This window comes from Chrysochloris asiatica, unplaced genomic scaffold (assembly GCF_000296735.1).
Source record: "Chrysochloris asiatica unplaced genomic scaffold, ChrAsi1.0 scaffold00140, whole genome shotgun sequence".
NCBI lineage: Eukaryota > Metazoa > Chordata > Mammalia > Afrosoricida > Chrysochloridae > Chrysochloris > Chrysochloris asiatica.
Genome location: NW_006408658.1, coordinates 6,371,125 through 6,390,935, shown reverse-complemented (window position 1 = coordinate 6,390,935; position 19,811 = coordinate 6,371,125). Strand labels below are relative to the sequence as shown.

General features: G+C 37.3%; 1 protein-coding gene across 1 annotated transcript in view; it reads right to left on the bottom strand.

Moving 5' to 3' along the window:
- NUP98 (nucleoporin 98kDa) overlaps positions 1-19,811 on the bottom strand; it is an 89,791-nt gene that overhangs the window by 8,735 nt on the left and 61,245 nt on the right. Inside the window, exons 12-16 of the mRNA XM_006870256.1 lie at positions 19,107-19,247; positions 9,992-10,125; positions 7,516-7,703; positions 4,517-4,633; positions 3,177-3,475 (exon numbers count right to left, since the gene is read on the bottom strand). Coding sequence (XP_006870318.1) covers positions 3,177-3,475; positions 4,517-4,633; positions 7,516-7,703; positions 9,992-10,125; positions 19,107-19,247 — 879 coding nt within the window. The remainder of the gene's footprint in view (positions 1-3,176; positions 3,476-4,516; positions 4,634-7,515; positions 7,704-9,991; positions 10,126-19,106; positions 19,248-19,811) is intronic.

The following is a 19,811-nucleotide window of genomic DNA, read 5'->3' as shown; positions in this document are numbered from 1 at the left end:
AGAAATTCCACATTATTAAATAGAGAAAAAATATGTAGGAATATAGGATTTTCTATTAGTTTTGACCCAAGTTGTATTCCTAGGAAACACTAAGGCAATTTGTTTATTTTCTAGCTATGTGGTCAAATAAGTTTAAGGAACATGCACATAATGTAGCATAGCTGTTGTTGTCAGGTGCCATCGAGTTGGAATGAACTCATAGCGACCCCATGCACAGCAGAACGAAACAATGTCTGATCCTGGGCCAACCTCACTACCGCTGCCACACTTGACGCCATCAATGATGCCACCTGGCCAATCCATCTCGTTAGAGGTCTTCCTCTTTTTCTCTGACCCTCCACCTTACCCAGCATGACATCCTTCTCCAACGATTGTTTCCTCCGGACAATATGTCCAAAGTATGAGAGACGAAGCTTAGCCATCCTGGCCTCCAAGGAGCACTCTGGCTGCACTTCTTCCAAAACAGATCTATTGGTTCTTTTGGCAGTCCATGGCACCCTCAGTATTCTCCTCCAACACCACAACTCAAAGGCATCAATTCTTCTACGATCTTCCTTATTCACTGTCCAGCTTTCACATCCATATGAGGTTATTGAAAATACCATGGCTTGGGTCAGGCGCACCTTAGTCCTCAAGCTGACATCTCTGTTCTTCAACACTTTAAAAAGTTCCAGTGCAGCAGATTTGCCCAGTGCAATACATCATCTGATCTCTTGACCGCTGCTTCCGTGAGTGTTGATAGTTGATCCAAGAAGAATGAAGTCCTTGACAACTTCAATCTTTTCTCCATTGATAAGAATGTTGTTTATTAGTCCAGTGTTGAGGATTTTTGTTTTCTTGACATTGAGATGTAATCCATATCGAAGGCTGTGCTCTTTGATCTTCATAAGTAAATGTTTCAAGTTCTCTTCACTTTCAGCGATGTAGCATAGTACAGACTGAAAATTCTCACAATAATGAAAACTGTTTAAATTGGGGCTTTGAATTGGTTCGGTAATGGCCAATGCAATGAAGTCTAAATAGAAATTAATTTTAAAAATTTGGGTGAAGCAGAACAGTAACTGGAATAGGAAAAATTGGGGGTTGAAGTCACGGAATGGGACTCAGAAGAGGTATGTTGTTGTTGTTGTTAAGTGCCGTTGAGTCGACTCCGACCCAGTGAGTCTGAAATTTCAGCAGCCTGATGTGGGAGACTCAACTGAGTAGGGAATCACTGTTTCCAACTCTGCCAGTCAAGAGATTTGATGGCTATGCAATGCATGTAATACGCATACTGCCCTTGTTTTCAAAGAGGGAGACCAATTTCTAGCAGAGCGTCAAACCCATAATTTTTCCTATTCTGGCTCACCCACATTTTAAAGATTCGGGTCCACGTCTGTTTCCTTTATTCAGCCATGACTGAACCAGTTCAAAGTCCTAGTTTAAATTTGCCTAATTCAGTGTATCCCTGACTTAACCACAGAATGTTTTATATGACACACATTTTAACATCCTGCAGTATGAATGGCATTCCAAAGAACAGACTATGGGAAATGGGTTTTCCAAATCTTGTTTCCTTTTGTTTTAAACATGAGGATACCATACCAAAATCCTGGGTGGAAATAAGTTGCCTTGGCTTGCACAGTGATTTAGTGACAGAGATGGGATTGAAATTCCAATCCCAATACCTTCTGTTTTATAGTTTACTGTCTCCCATAAGCCTTTTGCATGTTACTAATTTATATACCCAAATAGAAAACTAAAATCAAGGTGAAATATCCTACATAACAAAGTCCCAGGAACAAGTAAGCCTACATTAGTATTATTTTTAAAACCATTAAATAGGGAAATTTCAGCTATTATCTAGTGATATTTAATGGGCAGGAAGAAGAAATGTTTAAATGGAGAAAAGGGGTTTCTGAACATATCCAAAAGTAAGACTCAGATATGGGTGACACCACCAAACTAAAAAAAAAACAAAACAACAAAAAACTCCTGAAGCACTCAACAGTAGTAGTGGAACATTGGTATGTTCCTTTTAATCACTTCTTGTCCCATTTGTAGGTTATGTTAATCTGCTCTTTGAGATACAAGAATTTCAGACACACATCAAATTACATTCCAGCAATGTCCAATTGTACAACTGGCTTGCTTATTTTCTGACAAGGTTCAGAGGATTGGTAGGGTGCTGCCTTTACCTATCTTAGAAATGTTAAAAAATGCTTGCTAATGGAACTCTAAATTTTAGATACTATCAGACAAAATAATATAAAATGTCCATCACCAGAAGAATGCATACACAAAATTATATATAGATTATTATTGAGTAGTAAGAAAGAATGAACTGTTGACCAAATTGCTGCCATTATATTGAGTGAAAGAGTATATACTATATGATTCTACTTAAAGGAAATTTAAGAAAAGACTATGGGGAACAAAGCAGGGTAAAAGAAATGTTACATTTCAATTGGGGTATTAGACAACTGAAAGAAAGAAAAAAATTGTGCAGGTAAAAAAATCATCAGAATAAATACTTAGGACGATCTACACAGTTCACTATGTGCAAACTTCACTTTGATTAAAAAAATTTTTTAAATAAAAACAACGTGATGACACTCATGGAAACACAATTGAGATGTTTATCAACACAGGAAAAGGATAAGCTTTATGTATCTGGCCAAGAACTCCCCATTCTTGTAGCATTGTTTAATGCTTTGGTATTTGTTGGAAATCAAACGGAAAGCACAGAACTGAGATGACATTAGATAACCAGAGCAGCAGCTACCATTTGAGTGCCTACATATATCAGACATAATGGTACATATATACCTAATTAAATTCAAATCTTATAGACCCTAATATGATGGGAAATCATTACTACTTTCATTTTAATTAAAACAACAAACTAATAGTTTTATAAGTGTACCTTAGAAAGTTCTAAAATTTCAATCTTATCTGTTAAGATATAAAATTTGGGTTGTTTAAAATATACCCAAATAATTAATGACACACCAATTTTCACTACTCCCAAAGATTCAAAAGTATGAAAATTAACTAAAGCATAAATGGAAAGTATTCACATGTGAACCTCTATAAAATGCAATTAAAATAGTTTTAAGTACAGATAACTGACTTTCACAGTGCTGAAAATCAGTGACTATGACAAAAAATTAATCATGTGTCAATATGGATCTGACCTGCCGGATGAATGTGATAAGTATTATTTTCTATTTCTTCTCGGTCATCTTGCAGTGATTCATCATGGAAAGACGCCTCTTCACTACTTCCTTCTAGCCCATTTCGCAAGGCAACCCGCATGTTTAATGCAACAATGGTATCATCCACACTGCTACCGCTATTGTGTTTATTTCCAGCACTCTCTGGAGTTTGAGGGATGGGTTTGGCAATAGGATTAGTATAAAAACGTGACACAAGAGAATCATCATCTCCATCCTGCTGATGGTTCTCATCAATAGGTTTGCTCAGGAAATTGAATCTGGAAAGGGAAGGGGAAAAAACAAACCCCAAAATAAGAAGCATTTTATTAGCTCCTGTGGTACTAGTAGTAGTAACAAATATTAACAGTCAAGTCTTACTGAGTCCTTACTAAGTGCCTGGCACTGTCCTATGCAATTCCACATAGTGAAAATTCATTTAATACTTATAGCAATCCCGTAATGTACGTTACTATCACTATCTCCACTTAATAGGTAAGGAAACTGAGGTACAGAAAGGTAAAGTAACTTGCCTAAGGTCACAGAACTGTAAACAGAAGAGTTAGAATTTTATCCTAGCTCATCTGGCTAGTCTGATGTCTAAGTCTCTACAATGGTCTATTTTCTTAAATGAATGGATCTGAGCTACTCAATTTTCATTTTTCTTCAGAGAGTGCTTTTAGCAAATTTCAATTAAAAATGACTTTTAATATTACAATCAGCAAGGTGCTAGTAAACTAGGATTTTATTTTTAAAAAATGATGAGTGCAAAAATATAAAAGATTTTCAGAGGCATTATTTTGAATACATGGATATTGAATAATCTAAATGTCTGGTTGGGGTATTTCAAGTTCACAAAGTGGAATACTATGTAGGCAGTCATTTAAAAAAAGGAGGCAGATACATGGATACTGACATGAAAAGGCATTTACAATAAATGGAAAAAAGCAGGCTACAGGAGACACATTCATAACCTCTACCCATATATATCCATAATAATATATAACAAAACTTAAACCAAATCTTTACAGGAGAGGAAAACTCATCTTTCTCCAGCAGAGTAGCTGATGGGTTTAAACTGCTGATGCCAACTAATTGTACAGAACTGATTCAGAAAAACTCCAAGTCTAAACTACTGAAGAAGCAAAAAAAAAAAAAGAATGAATTTCTAAACATTCACATGCAGTAATACTTTCATGTAACGTTCACCAAACTTCATAATTTAAATTTTCATTAAATGATTAGATTCTAGGAGCAGAATCTCTTCAAAATGAAAAAAGGATTCTTTCACCAGAAACAAACCAAAATACACTTTAGTTTACCTCTCTCCGTTTTCTGGATAATCAGATGGTGAAGCAAGATCTTCGGCATCACGATTAACAGGAGAAAAGAGATTGCTATTGCTAAGGTTCTTCAAAACCAACTTCTTAATGCTCTTCCTAAAAACAGAGGGGAAAAATATGCCAGGTACACAAAGCTAAGTCAGAAACATAAAAGCTGAGGCTCAAATTGGCACTCTTCTTCTACCTAAATGATGCTACCTAAAACTGACCGGATACAGTCTGTTCATAAACTATTCCTATAAATATATAACTAGAACGTAAGACTATCAAATATATTGTAATCTGGTGTTTGGAAAAATAAAGTGAATACATTTAAAACAAAGTGGAAAATACACTTGAAAACACTCAACTTCCTATGAACTTATTTTATTCATTACAATGTTGTGGATTTTTATTATTTCTGTACAGTATCTTCTGTTTGTTATTTCTTGTGGGGGACAATCAGGATCTATAACTATTTCCTCCTTCATAAAACTTAGTATGCAGACTTGAAGAAAATAGATTATTAAACATTTGGTAAATATATATATATTTTAAAAGACAATGAAAAAGAGTAGACAGGGATGGGCAACTTGGACACTGGCTACCCAAAATGGGGGGGAGGGGGCTACAAAGGCAAGAAGTGACTGGCTTACAAGCTTTCAGGAGGGAACCTAGAGTCAGGGGCCTGGAGGAAGGCAGAATCTTTAGTGAGTATTTCCAATCTGTCTAGGCCGAGCTAATGAAATGAAAGGTCTCTTGTGATACAACAGTGAATAATTGTTATCAGGACTGATTGTGAGGGTTGGAAATGTAAAGGTAGACGTTTTATAGCAAGAAGGGAGTGATTAACTTTCCAGTCTAGGAGCAGAGGTCCCTAGGACCATCAACGGAGAAGAGCCGAGAGCGGGACCCTACCCAGAGAAGCAGTGATTCCTGAAATGGAAGCAGAGATGATGACGTGGAGTGATGGAGCAGCTGGGGACTTTAGATCTGGAGAGGGAGAGCGACTGTGTGCTAAAGACTGGGGGGGAGGGGGGGGCGGGGAGAAGGGAGTGTAGGGGGCACAGGCTTGCAGGATATACCCTTTGGTTGGTTGATGATGCATGGAGGGGATTGTAACCATGGCAATGAAACAATTTACGATAGAATGAATGTAAAAACTAATGTTCTCCCATGTAAACTATCATATAATTCACAATAAAACATTAAGAAAAAAAAGACAATGAAGAGCAGTGTGGCAAGACCTGGGGACTCTTGGGCCCCGAGTCAGTGACATAGCCACAGAGGACTAGAGTGGAGAATGAAGCATCCAACTGATAAGAGAAGGCAAATGCACAAGAACACTCACACTTGCAGATAATACCCACTTGATCTGGCTTCAATGACTGGATGATCAGAGCTCAACTAAAAGAAGAAAGAAGAGGAAAAAAAAGAGTAATCTGATACAATTTGATGAACCTGACCTACACCTAGGGAAGCAGTAGCTCAAAAGAGGGAACAAATCTTTACAGAGAGGATCATTCCCACCCCCGCTCCATACAAAGATAGACAGGGATGGGAAACTTGGACATTGGCTACCCAAAACGGGGGTGGGGGTGGGGCGCTACAAAGGCAAAGGCAAGAAGTGACTGGCTTACAAGCTTTCAAGAGGGAACCTAGATCCAGAGGGGGTGGAAGAAAGTTGAATCTCCACTGAGTAGTATCCAATCTGTCTAGGCAGAACTGATGAAAGGAAGTACAGATAGGTCTCTTGTGATACAATAGTGATTAATTGTTATCAGGACTGATTGTGAGGGTTGGAAATGTAAAGGTAGACGTTTTGTAGCAAGGAGGGGAGTGATTAAGTGGAGGTCCCTGGGACCATGAAGGGAGAAGAGCGGAGAGCGGGACCCTACCCAGAGAAGCAGTGATGCCTGAGATGGAGGCAGAGACGTTGATGTGGAGAGATGCAGCAGCTGGGGACTTTAGACCCAGAGAGTAAGAAGGGCTGTGCACTGATGACTGGGAGAGAGGGGGTGGATGGGACAGGCTTATAGGATATACCCTTTGGTTAGCTGATGATGCATAGAGGGGATTGTAACCATGGCAATGAAACGATATACGACAGGATGAATGTAAAACTAATGTTCTCCCATGTAAACTATCAAATAATTCACAATAAAACATAAAAAAAAAAGGACAATGAAAAAATAAACATGTTAAAAACACACAAAATACAAAACCTTGACATATGTTAAGAATGATCACAAATACCTAAGAAGCTCAGGTTTGTGTATAACAGGTTTACCTAAGATAAGAACTATAGTACATGAACTTTAAGCAGAGGAACCATGTCTATAGAGTAGAAGTGATCTTAACTAAGTACCACTTAAAAAATCGCTGGACGATTTAGTACACTATATTCCTTCTTTTTTAAAAAAAATGGAGACGTTATGCACGCTAAACAACTACAACTAGTAGATCCTATTTATATGTTTATGCACTTCTAGTCTCAACTGAGTGTCTCATCTATACTAACAAAAACTAGTAGTGTTTGTCCCAGAAATTATATATGCTAGTTAAACACCTTATTAAGACATAATTAAGTAAGTAATAAGAAAATGAGAGGTTCAGTGCTTGGGGTTGCTTTTTCCTGGGGACTTTTCTGATTCCAGAGGGAAGGCTAAGAGATTAATTGTACTCTGGACACGTCTTGTAGGACAACTATGCAGTGGATTAAAACACAGTAACAGAGGGGCATGGAAAGAAAAGGATAATTAAATGTTTCATATGAAGAAAATATAGTTAAATGTTTCATATGAAGAATACACCTTCAACTGGAAAACAAGAAACTAAACAGGAAGCATAAAAACGTATCAGACAAAAGTAAAAAGGAATGGTATCAGAACTATCAAGTTGAGAAAGCTACAAAGAACTATAGCAAATATAAACATATGATTATTTTCTATTTAGTTAGTATTAACACATAGCATTTATATTTTCAAACCTAAACTCACTTAGGCATGAATGCTCCGTTGGCTAGGGATGGTTCATCGTCATCCAACCCATCAAAGAGATGTGACTTGGCTGTGCCTGTTGTCTGTAAAGCCTTTGGCCGGACTCTGGTGGCAGGGCGCGGTGTAAGTTTATAATGAGTGGGTGTAGTAAGAGCCTTCTGGGCTGCTGGATTTGTTGGCTTCAATCTCTGAACAATGAAAGAAAAGGCACAAGGAAAGTTCTGGTTTAATTCAACTGATGATACTGGTTTTAAAATCAAATACCGGAGTTCAAACCTCAGCTCTGACACCTGATACATATGAAGTCTCAATTCCCCATAAAACAAGTATGTTAACACCTATTTTTGTATGTATACATGAATGCCAAGGGAACTGTCTTTATTTCTCTAGAACTGATTTTTACTCATTTCTCCAGTGTCCATTTCAACTGATTTATCTGACTTGTTTTTAAATGCAACTGAGATAACTGTATTTGAAAAGTGCTTTGCAAATGAAAATGTACCAAAAATTGCTGATATATCCACTAATCCTGCAGCCATTTTGCATTCAAAAGGGCATCAATATTTATGTTCATTTTAAGAAAACACAACATCAAGAGAATTCCAAGCCATATAAAATGTTTACAAACATAAAGTCATGCTTAAAACAAAACTAAACAAAAATATCCCTCAGCTATGAAGTAATATTCAACTTCTACGCAATTCTAAAATCTTGGTGGGGGAAGGCTAGTTGTTTGCATTTATCCATCAATCAATAAACAATAATTATTAGAATAAAAACATTTTTTATAATGCCTTGAATTGTTGTTGTTGTTAAGTGCCTTTCGAGTCGGATCCGACCCATAGCGACCCTATACAGGGTTTCCGAGGAGTGACTGGTGAGCTTGAACCACCAATACTGCAGTTCAAACAGTTTTGCAGTTTGGTGCATTAACCTACAGCACTACGCCAGGACTCCTTGAATAAGACCTACTGAATTCTATCTGTCCATCATAAAAGGTAAATATTATCTCCTCCAAAAAATCTTATTATCTATGCTCTCTCCTGTTTGTTTGTTTTTTTAGATAAAATTCATCATTTTAAGCACTGGAAAATGTATTGATTCAGTGGTTCTTATTGTATTCATTATACTGTGCAAACACTACCTAATTCTGTAACATTTCCGTCACTCAAAAGAAACACTGTATTTCTCAATTGCCTACTTTCCCCATCCTGTGGCAACCATAAGTCTACAGGCTATGGATTTGCCTACAATGACATTTCATAATAAATAAAATGGCACAATATGTGGCTTTTTGTGTCTGGATTCTTTCACTTAGGATGTTCCAAGATTCATCTATGTTGTAGCATGTATCAGTACTACATTCCTTTTTATGGCTGAAAGATATTCCATTGTATGGCTATACCATATTCTGTTGATTCATTCACCAGTTAATTATGCTTATTACATTATAAATATAATTTGTAACTTTTCACCTAATCACAACATACATTTATATACCACTCTAAAAAGTACTGTCCTATCCATATATTGTTTTTCATAGTATCTAGCCTACAAGGTTAATTTAAGAACCACCTAAAGGATAAATGTTGTTGTTGTTAACTGCTGTCAAGCTGGTTCCAACTCAGAGAGATACCGTATAGGGTTTCTGAGAAGCAGCTGGTGAGCTTGAACCACCGACCTTGCAGTCCAGTTTCACACCAGAACTCCAAGATGACATAAGTGACTAAACAGTAATAGTTTCTGTATAGTGAGCAACTTATTATGAGCCATTTAATCCTCAACATTAAAAAGTATTACTATTTCCATTTTAAAGACGAGGAAATGTGAGATTTAGAGAGGCAAAATAATTTGCCCAACGATTTCACAAATTATAATTGGTAAAACAGAATTAAACACAGGCCAAAGACATCATGGAATAAAAGATAATTTCTTTGCTACCAGAATTTACAAGATTAGGACATAGCTATGTGTAAGTCAGAAAGTAAGGTTTTGTTTCTGTCACTAAAGGCATATTATAAATTTAGGAAAACCAGTCAGCCTTCTTGACCCTTAGTTTTCTCAACAATAAAATCCGCCTTACTTCAGGTCTGTTTTACGATCTCAACTATGATCACTAGCCCAGTTCTCATTTCATTGTTTGTCATGCTGGAATTCAGACAGATGTATGTTGTTGTTAAATACCACTGAGTCGGTTCTGACTCAGTAACTCTATAGGGATTCCAAGGAGTGGCTAGTAGGTTTGAACCACTGACCTTGCTTATCCTACTGTACCACACCATGGCTCCTTGATAGATATAGCAGAAATAGAATTTATCCCTGGCCCAATGAAAAGCATAAACAGCACATCTTTTTAAAAATTATAATATATCTAGCTTTGGTTACTCTCTTATGTTTAAAGTGAAGGACTTATATTGTGCATATTTAGTTTGTTGCATACTGAGAAGAAATTTTACAAAACCATCTGGAATTTTACCTCTTCTTTCTTCTTAGGGTCTGACATGGGATTCCGGAAGAGAGGGGAGTCTCCAAATGGTGAGTATGTTAAACTATTGATGTGCTGTTGGAGGGCAGCCTGCTGGGCAGCAGAAGCATTTGGATCTGTCAAAGCTTAACATAAGACAAAGGAGAGACAAAGAAAGATGTTAGCACTAGGATCTAGCACATTTGTATCAAGAGAACTCATCAACACTCTTGGGGATGTAATCTTCAAAATGGTCAGACTCACTAAATATTATTACTAGAAAGAAAAAACTGAAGGAATTCAGGAATTCAGTCAGTCAAAGATACAAAAAGACATTTGATTAAGAGATTATACACATAGAAATACACTTAGAAAATGTTCACTATCAGTAATAAAGAAATGCAAATTAAAACAACCCTGAAGAAATATTTTATACTTACCTCACTATCTTTTACTGGCAAGGTTGTATAAAGTGTTACAGCATTTGACTTATAGAAACATTATAAATTAGTTTAATCCATCTAAAGAAAACAACATACAGAGCCAAGTACTGTTTTTACATTCTTTAATACAATAATTTCAATCACAGAAATTTAAATGGAGGGCTCAAAATTAGAAACAGGTGTCTACTACACATTATAACTGTCAAGACATGGAAACAGCTTATGCAATCAACAATAAATTGTTGTTAGTATTGTTAAATGCTATCGAGTCGGTTCCGATTCATAGTGACCCCTGTATAGGGTTTCTAAGGAGCAGCTGGTAAGTTTGAACTGCCAATCTTGTGGTTCAAACTGACCTTGCAGTCCACCACATTAACCCACAGTGCCCATCAGGACTCGATTAATCCATGGATTTTACAATTGTTAACATTAACATTTGTAAAAATTAAGGTACATTATCATGGTGGATTAATGAGCTCTGGTAGCATAGTAGTTAACAATCAGGATGCTAATGTCAAGGTCAGCAGTTCAAAACTACCAGTGGTTCTGTGAAAAAAGATGAGGCTTTCTGCTCTCGTAAAGATTTACAGCCTTGGAAACCCTATACACGGTAGCTGAGTGGGAAATAACTCCACGGCACACAACCACAACTACTATCATGGTAGGTTATGTACTTGTTAAAAACAATAATTTTTTTTTAACTAAAGAAATATGCTCCGAGGGAGAAAGATGAGGCTTTCTACTCCCGTAAAGATTTACACCCTCGGAAACCCTGTACAGGGTCGCTATGAGTCGGTTCCGACTCCATGGCACATAACAACAACAACAAAGAAATATGAATATATCTTTAATACATTAAAAAAAAATCCAAAATAAAAAAATTATTTAAGAAATAGAGTAGACCTTGGTGTGGTACCACAGGGTAAACACTGTATTAGTAACTGCACTGTCAGCAGTTGAAGCCCACCAGCTGCTCTCAGAAACCCTATACAGCAGGGGTGGGGAATGTCCAGCCCACGGGCCACATAAGGCCTATGAAATCATCTGGTCTGGTCCTGCCAATGCAACTATAGTTCCAGCCATAACACTGTTGTTGTTGTTAAGGGCCATCGAGTTGGTTCCAACTCACAGCAACCCTGTACAGAGTTTCTGAGGAGGCTGGTGATTTTGAACCACCAATCTTGCAGTTCTAACCAACCTTGCAGTCCAATGTTTATTCTACGGTGCCACATCAGAATTCTAGCCATTATGAGTCAGAACCAACTCAATGGCACACAACAACAACAAGAAGAATACAGAATATTAAACATACAAAAAAGAAAAACAGAAAAGTTATGATGTATTTATTATTTACAGTTAACATTCATATTATATTTAACTGTGGATATATGAAATTATTATTGATGTACTAAGAAAAATAAAAAATTATATAAATATATATATACATATATATACACACACACTATAAGATAAGCACTGAACTGTTAACCATAAGGCTGGTGGTTCAAACCCATCAGCCATACCTTGGAAACAGTGTACTAGGTTGCTATGAGTAAGAACCAATTCAACAACAATTAACAACAACAATAGAAAAGGAGGAAACAATCACTCAGTTAGCTTAATTTTCTTTCAGAGTATGAGAACAAACATCTGTTATTAGTCACAGAGAATTTAGGGGACACCTGGAAAAATGAAAACTATATTCATGATGTACAATTATACTGTTGATAATGTTAGGTGCCACTGAGTTGGTTCCAACTCCTAGAGACCCTGTATAGGGTTTCTGGGAAGCAGCTGGTAGATTTGAACCACAAACCTTGCAGTTAGCCATCTAGTGATTACCCTTCAGTGCCACAAACAAAAGAGACAAAACAACTACTGTAATTTTTTTTTTGACCAAGAGACCATAAGAGAAAAGAAATCCATTAAATCGATTAAATTATGATAAAGAAACACACATAGTCCACAGGTCATGAACTTCTGAAGTATGAACCAACTCCCCTCCAAAGCCTATTACATTAAAAATTCAAGGTACATACAATACTATGAATTAAAACATTATGCTAAACACATTTTAGCATATCTGGAAGTGTTTAACACTTATGATTAGAAAGGCGCACTATATATACTAAGACAAACACTTGACTAACTTTAGATACAAACCGCACCTGTTTCAACATGTACAAATTCAACTTAAAAACAGACTTGGAAATGGAACTCATGTATTATCTGGGGAATTGCCTTATGGAGGGGCTGAAAAAAGTTTGTGAAAAAATTCCATTATCTTTCTATTTCATTTTTGTCATGAACTTTTTTGAAGTTCCTTCATATACCTTTAAATGTTCAAAAATTTCAACTTTTACATGTATAATTCAGTGACCTGAACTAAAATTCACCCTATTGTACAACCATTAACACACACACACATACAAATTTGTTTCCAAAAATTTTTCCACTCTAACAGCTGTCATTGCCACTGCCCTGCACCCCCACCCCAGCTATGATTTTATGATTTCCCATTAACTCCTTCCATTACCCTATTGGGTTGAGGTTTTTAAGATTTGTGCCCCCCGCCATCATAAAAACTCATTGTTGCTGGTAAGTGCCAATGAGTCGATTTCGACTCACAGCAACCCTGTATAGGGTTTCTGAGGAGTGGCTTTTGCATTTGAACCATCAACCTATTTTAAAGTTCAATGCAATATGTTACAGCACCTAAGGGTCTTAAAAGCTTGCAAGTGACGATATAGATCAAACATTCAAAGAAGAAACTAGTCTACAGGACTAACAGTCTATACGAAGCACTGCTTCACCTCCTACCTTGACACCAGAAGATCTAGAAGGACTACTACTGACTGCACTCAACAATAGCAAAATAGATCATCCCGAAAAATGGGGGGGGAAATGTAGAACCAAACTCAAATTCCTAAAAACAGGCAGATGTATTGGACCAGTAGCAACTAGTTGTTGTTGTTATGTGCCATGGAGTTGGTTCCAACTCACAGAGACCCTGGTACAGGATTTCCATGGCTGTAAATCTTTATGGGAGCAGAAAGCCTCATCTTTCTCCTGCGGAACAGCTGGTAGTTTCGAACTGCTGACCTTAAGGTTTGCAGCCTGATTTGTAACCACTAAGCTACCAGAGCTCCTTAGTAGAGACTAGAGAGGAACCCCCAAAACTATTGCACTGGGGTACCCTTTCAACTTGGAACTCAAACCACTCCTGGAGATCACCTATCAGTTAAAAGGCAGAGTAGCTCATAAAATAAACAATATCACCCATGAGTACTGTGCATCTTAAATAATCATCTATAGGAGATCAAGTAGTCAATATCTAACCTGAAGAAAGTATGAGAAGGTAAATGGGGCCAAGGAAGCTAAATTAATGGCAAGAGAACAACCAGAATGGAACGCTAACACATTATAAACAACGTAAGCAATTGTTAATAAACAATTTGTATAGAAATGGTTTAACGGGAAACTAATATGCTATGTCACCAAAAACAACCTAAAACATATTTAGGAACGAAGCTATTATCTAACATCTATTTAAAAAATCCATATTATAAGAGTGCTATAATCAAAACATGTTACAAACTTTAATACTTACAAATAACATGGAAACAACAAAAGAATGAATCCCCATCCACTTTAGTCAAGCAGATTTTCTTAGAATGTGAAAATTGGTCCCAGATTTTTAAACCCAGAGATGTAAATTTAAAAAGCACATGATAAATCATCTGTATTAAGAGAGTTGTTTAGATAAATAGTTGATTTCTAGTTTGCTTACCCTAAGCTCACACTCAAAGAGGTGACAAGGACATTTTAAAATTATTTGATTCTCAAATATGAAATAAAAGGATTACCAAATACTGAAGATTAGTATTAAAGCAAAAATAACTCTAGAGATTTAATTAACATGTTGTTGTTGTTGTTAAGCACTGTTGAGTCAGTTCTGACTCACAGCGACCCAGTATAGGGTATCAAAGGAGCATTTGGTGAGTCTGAACCGCTGACCTTGCTGTCCAATGCTTTAATCCACAGTGCAACACCAGGACTCCCTAAATAAAAATAAGAACCCCTAAAAGTTAAGAGTTAAAACAGCAACAAAAATAAAAGCATGAATATGAGAACTGGATGCTTGAAGAAAATGAAGAATTCTTGGAGATAATAAAACTTTAAATAGAACAGTGACATGAGGGATGGAGACAGAGAAGACAACATGGAGAGACGGAGCAGCTAGGGACTCTAGACTCAGGGAAGGAGAAGGGCTGTGTGCTGGTGGCCAGGGGTCACCCTTTGGTTGTTTGATGATGCATGCAGGGGATTGTAATCATTGCAATGAAATGAAATACAATAGGATGAAAGTAAAGATAATATTCTCCCATGTAAACTATCACATGAATCACAATAAAAACTTTATTAAAAAAACTTTAAATGGAAGATTTGGAAGACCATCAACAGTCTTCCAGAAAGTATAACTAAAAGAACGGAAGGAAAAGAGAGAAAGCAAAAATTTAAAAGATAAACTACCCTTCTACAATGAATGGCTTAAAATTAGCAAAGATGTGCATTATTCAATCTGTATGATGAGCAAACAATCTGAGATGCTGGATTACATGAAGAAAAACATGGCATCAGGATTGGAGGAAGACTCCAATATCAGGTTATTATTACCTGATATGCTGATGATACAAAGTTGCTTGCTGAAAGTGGAGAGGACTTATATTTTCAATAACCTCATCTGCATATGAAAGTTGAACAGTGAATAAGGAAGACTGTGAAAAAAATTGATGCATTTGAGTTATGGTGTTGATAGATTGGCACAGTGGCAGCAGCAATGGTCTCAAATGTAGCAACAATCGTGAGGTTGGCATAGGGTTTCGTTCTGTCGTGAACAGGCTTGCTGTGAGTTGGTACTGACTCGATAGCACCTAACAACATCCATTTAGGACAGAATATCCACAGAGGTAAAAACGTATGTTCACAAACTTTCCTATAAAAGGCCAGAAAATAAAGAGTTGCAGCTTTGCAGGCCAACTGGTCGGTCTCGACTAATTAACTCTGTCATAGTACGAAAGCACCCACAGACAATACATAAACAAAGAAAAAGTGGGTGTATTACCATAGAGCTTTATTTGAAAAAACAGATTTGGCCTGCAGTAAAACACGTCAATATTAACCACTGACATTACAAGTCAACTCTTTCTGAGGAGCTGTTCTGTATAGTATACAAAGTTTTTGCAACTTTCCAGGACTTTACCTCCTCAAGGCTCAACCGTCCCAGTTTGGTACACAAAAACATTCCAACATATTGACAAATGTCCCCAGCAAGAGGGGGAGTGATAGAAGTTTATGTAAAATCATTTTATATAAGAACTACTGGTTTGACAGAAAAAGAACAAAAAGGGGAGTTAGAATAAGAACATGTATACTGCTGAAAAATACAGCATTAAGACAGAAACAATTAATGCGGATCAGTGAAAATTCAAGATAGACAGACCTAAATTCTTTAGGAGATGGGGAGAGAAATAGGGTATACCTTCAAAGAAACAAGAATGGGAAAGGCATTAAGCTTTCATCAGCAATCACTAATGCAAAAAGGAACAGAGTCAAAGTTTTTTAAGAGTAATTATTCTCACATCAGAATTCTGTGACATGAAAGTTAAGAAATGACTAGAGATTATCTTCAGACCTGCAAATACCTTTCATATACACTTTACTTGAAAATACAGTCCAGAAAATTCAGGTCAACCCTAAAAAGGTAAACCCTATGTCCAGGACATAGCAGTTCCCACAGAGAATTGAGGGGAATATCTAGGAGCAATTCTGAAGGTCTATAAAAAGAATAATCAAGAGTTCACAAAGCAGAAGAAGGTCTAAGATATCAAAGAATGAGTTATATTTGAGGAAAAGGAGAATTTGGAATAGTCTAGAAAGGTTAATAGAGATTAATAGAAGGCGGTTATGGGAACTAAAATTTATCAACATAAAAACAGAGATGACAAAGAAATGAGAGAAAGAGAAGGGTACAAAAGGCACAAAGTGGCACTAATTTCCTCTCTTGACAAAAGAGAATCAAGAAATAATATCTCCTAAAAGATTAGTAAGAAAAAAACATATAGGCACATAGGAGTCTTGGTGGCTACTAACAAAAGAGTTGGCAGTTCAAACTCACCAGCTGTTCTGATGGGTAAAGATGTGACAATCTGCTTTTGTAATAATTGTTATTGTTGTTAAGTGCCGCTGAGTTGGTTACTTGAGTTGGTTCTACCTCATAGTGCCCATGAATCTCAACCTATACATTGTAATTCAAACCAACCTTTCATTTAAAAGCTTATCCTATAATGCCACACCAGGACAACTCTACAAAGGTTATCACCTTGGAAACCTTATAGGGCAGCAGTTCTATGAGTTGGAATTCATTGAAACAACACCACAGGTTTGAGCTGGGTTTTTGGATTAACTACACACATTAAAGGAGCTCTGGCAGCGTAGTGGTTATGAATTGAGCTGCTAATCTCACGGTCAGCAGTTCGAAACTACCAGCTCTTCCGCGGGAGAAAGATGAGGCTTTCTGCTCCCTTAAAGATTTACAGCCTCGGAAACCCTGTACAGGGTCACTAGGAGTTGGAACCAACTGCATAGCACATAACAACCACACTACACATTAAAAGATGCTCTGGTAGCATAGTGTTACGAATCGGGCTGTGAACCTTAAAGTCAGCAGTTTGAAACTACCAGCTGTTCCTGCGGGAGAAAGATGAGGCTTTTTGCTCCTGTAAAAATTTACAGCCTTGGAAACTCTCTACAGGGTCGCTATGAGTCGGAACTGACTCCACGGCACATAACCACCACCACACACATTAAAAGGAGCTCTGGTAGCATACTGGTTATGAGTTGGCTGCTAACCTCAAGGTCAGCAGTAGAAACTAATAGCTGTTCTGTGGGTGAAAGAAGAGGTTTTCTGCTCCCATAAAGATTTACAGCCTGAGAAACTCTATGCAAGGTTCCTATAAGTTGGAACGGATGCCACAAACTGCCACCACTAATACACGAAATAAAGTTACAAACGTTTCTCAAAATGTGGAACATGTATCATGGTAATACAGAAGATAAACTGAATAGTACAGAGACTGACATTTACCTACCTGGCTATCTACTTAGCCACCCAACCATAGTCTACCTTACAGTTACTCTACTTATACCAAGTGATAGATTTCCATTCCCAGTAGAAAACAGTTTTCTTTAAAAATATCTTAAATAAAAAATAAGTTAATTTTCTTAAGTTACAAGTAGACAATAAGATGATTGGCAAATACAGCAAAAACTGGGAAAATCTGAATCAAGTTTGAAAAACATTTCAATAGGTAAAACTAAGTTTAGTGGATTTAGTAAATAGTTATATTGGTAGAAATAAATTAAGATAGAGGGCAATAAGTGAGTTAAATTCTCACCTTCTATAACAAGCTAAATTTATTGTATACTTTATACAGCAAAGCACAGCAACACAAGAGGACTTCAAAAATCCATGGAAAAATTGAATTAAAAGATAATGAAAAATTTCCTAGAACTTTTGAAGCCACCTCATAAAAGCACATCATTTATACAAAGGCAAGAAGTGACTGCCTTACAAGCTTTCAAGAGGGTGTGGAGGAAGGAAGAATCTCCACTGTTGTTGTTGTTGTTATGTGCCATCGAGTCGGTTCCGATCCATAGCGACCCTGTATAGGGTTTCCAAGGGTGTAAATCTTTACGAGAGTAGAAAGCCTCATCTTTCTCCCGCGGAGCAGCTGGTAGTTTCGAACCGCTGACCTTAAGGTTCGCAGCCCGATTCGTAACCACTACGCTACCAGAATCTCCACTGAGTAGTATCCAGTCTGTCTGGGCGGGGCTGATAAAAGGAGATGCAGATAGGACTCTTATGATACAATAGTGAATAATTGTTATCAGAACTAATTGTGAGGGTTGGAAATGTAAAGGTAGACGTTTTGTAGCAAGGAGGGGAGTGACTGACATGGCAGTCTAGGAGCGGAGGTCCCTGGGACCATCAAGGGAGAAGAGCGCAGAGCAGGACCCAACCCAGAGAAGCAGTGACACCAGAGATGCAGGCAGAGACGATGATGTAGAGAGATGGAGCAGCTGGGGACTTTAGACCCAGACAGGGAGAGGGTCTGTGTGCTGACGACCAGGGGGGCAGGCTTGCAAGGGATACCCTCTGGTTGGTTGATGATGCATGGAGGGGACTATAACCATGGCAGTGAAACAACATATAATAGGATGAATATAAAGCTAATGTTCTCCCATGTAAACTATCACATAATTCACAAAACATTAAAAAAAAACAAAGCACATCGTTTATAGAGACCTAATTATACGGAATATGAATGAAAAATAGTAACAAAAGTAGTTTCTTTGGAGGAGTATGCCTGACACTCCAGAAGAAGGGAGCCCATTATAAACCCCTTTTAAATTTTACAACTGTTAATGACAGGAATGTATTAGGGTGCTTCAAAAAGTTTGTGGAAAAATTCTATTGTCATTTAAATCCATTTTTCCATGAACTTTTTGAAATCCCTCGTATGTATTACGTGGATGAGGAGTAACAAAGGCGGGATAGGAAAAGGTCAGTAAGTATTAGCAAGAAATAAACTGAGCAAAGTCTGAAAATTACTGACACTCACCTACTGGAACCTGAGGGGCTCCAAAGCCCAAAGTGGCTGTTGTAGTATTAAATCCAGGGCCCCCAAAGGCTCCTGTACCCAGGGGCCCTCCGATCTTGGGCTGATTGTTCCCAAACAAAGATGCCTGTCCAGCACCAAGAGCTATGGAGACAAGAAGAAACAAGAAAAAACTGCTTTGAATGCCATGCCATATATCTGTTATTGAAAAAATCCTTTTGATAACTTTAAAATGACCACTCATTTGAACAACAACAAAAAAGCTAATATAGCAGACACTATGTCCTAGAGACTGTGCTAAATGCATTATATAAATCATAGGCTTAACCTTTCTGGGCTTCAGTTTCATCAATGTTAACATTAGGTAACAACAATATATCACTTAAGATTTATTCTATGATTAAAATGAATAGATATATGTAAATATACACAAAATATTAAATGCTAGCTATTATCACCATCTACCATTTATTTGTCAGTTTGTTGTACTGTGGTGGCCTGCGTGTTGCTTCCAGAATCATAGCAACACGCAAGCCACCACAGTACAACAAACTGACAAATAAATGGTTGTTGTTGTTGTCAGGTGCCATCGAGTCGGAACCGACTCATAGCGACCCCATGCACAGTAGAACGAAACAATGCTAGATCCTGGGCCAACGTCACCACCGCTGCCACCCCCGAGTCCATCAATGATGCCACCTGGCCGAT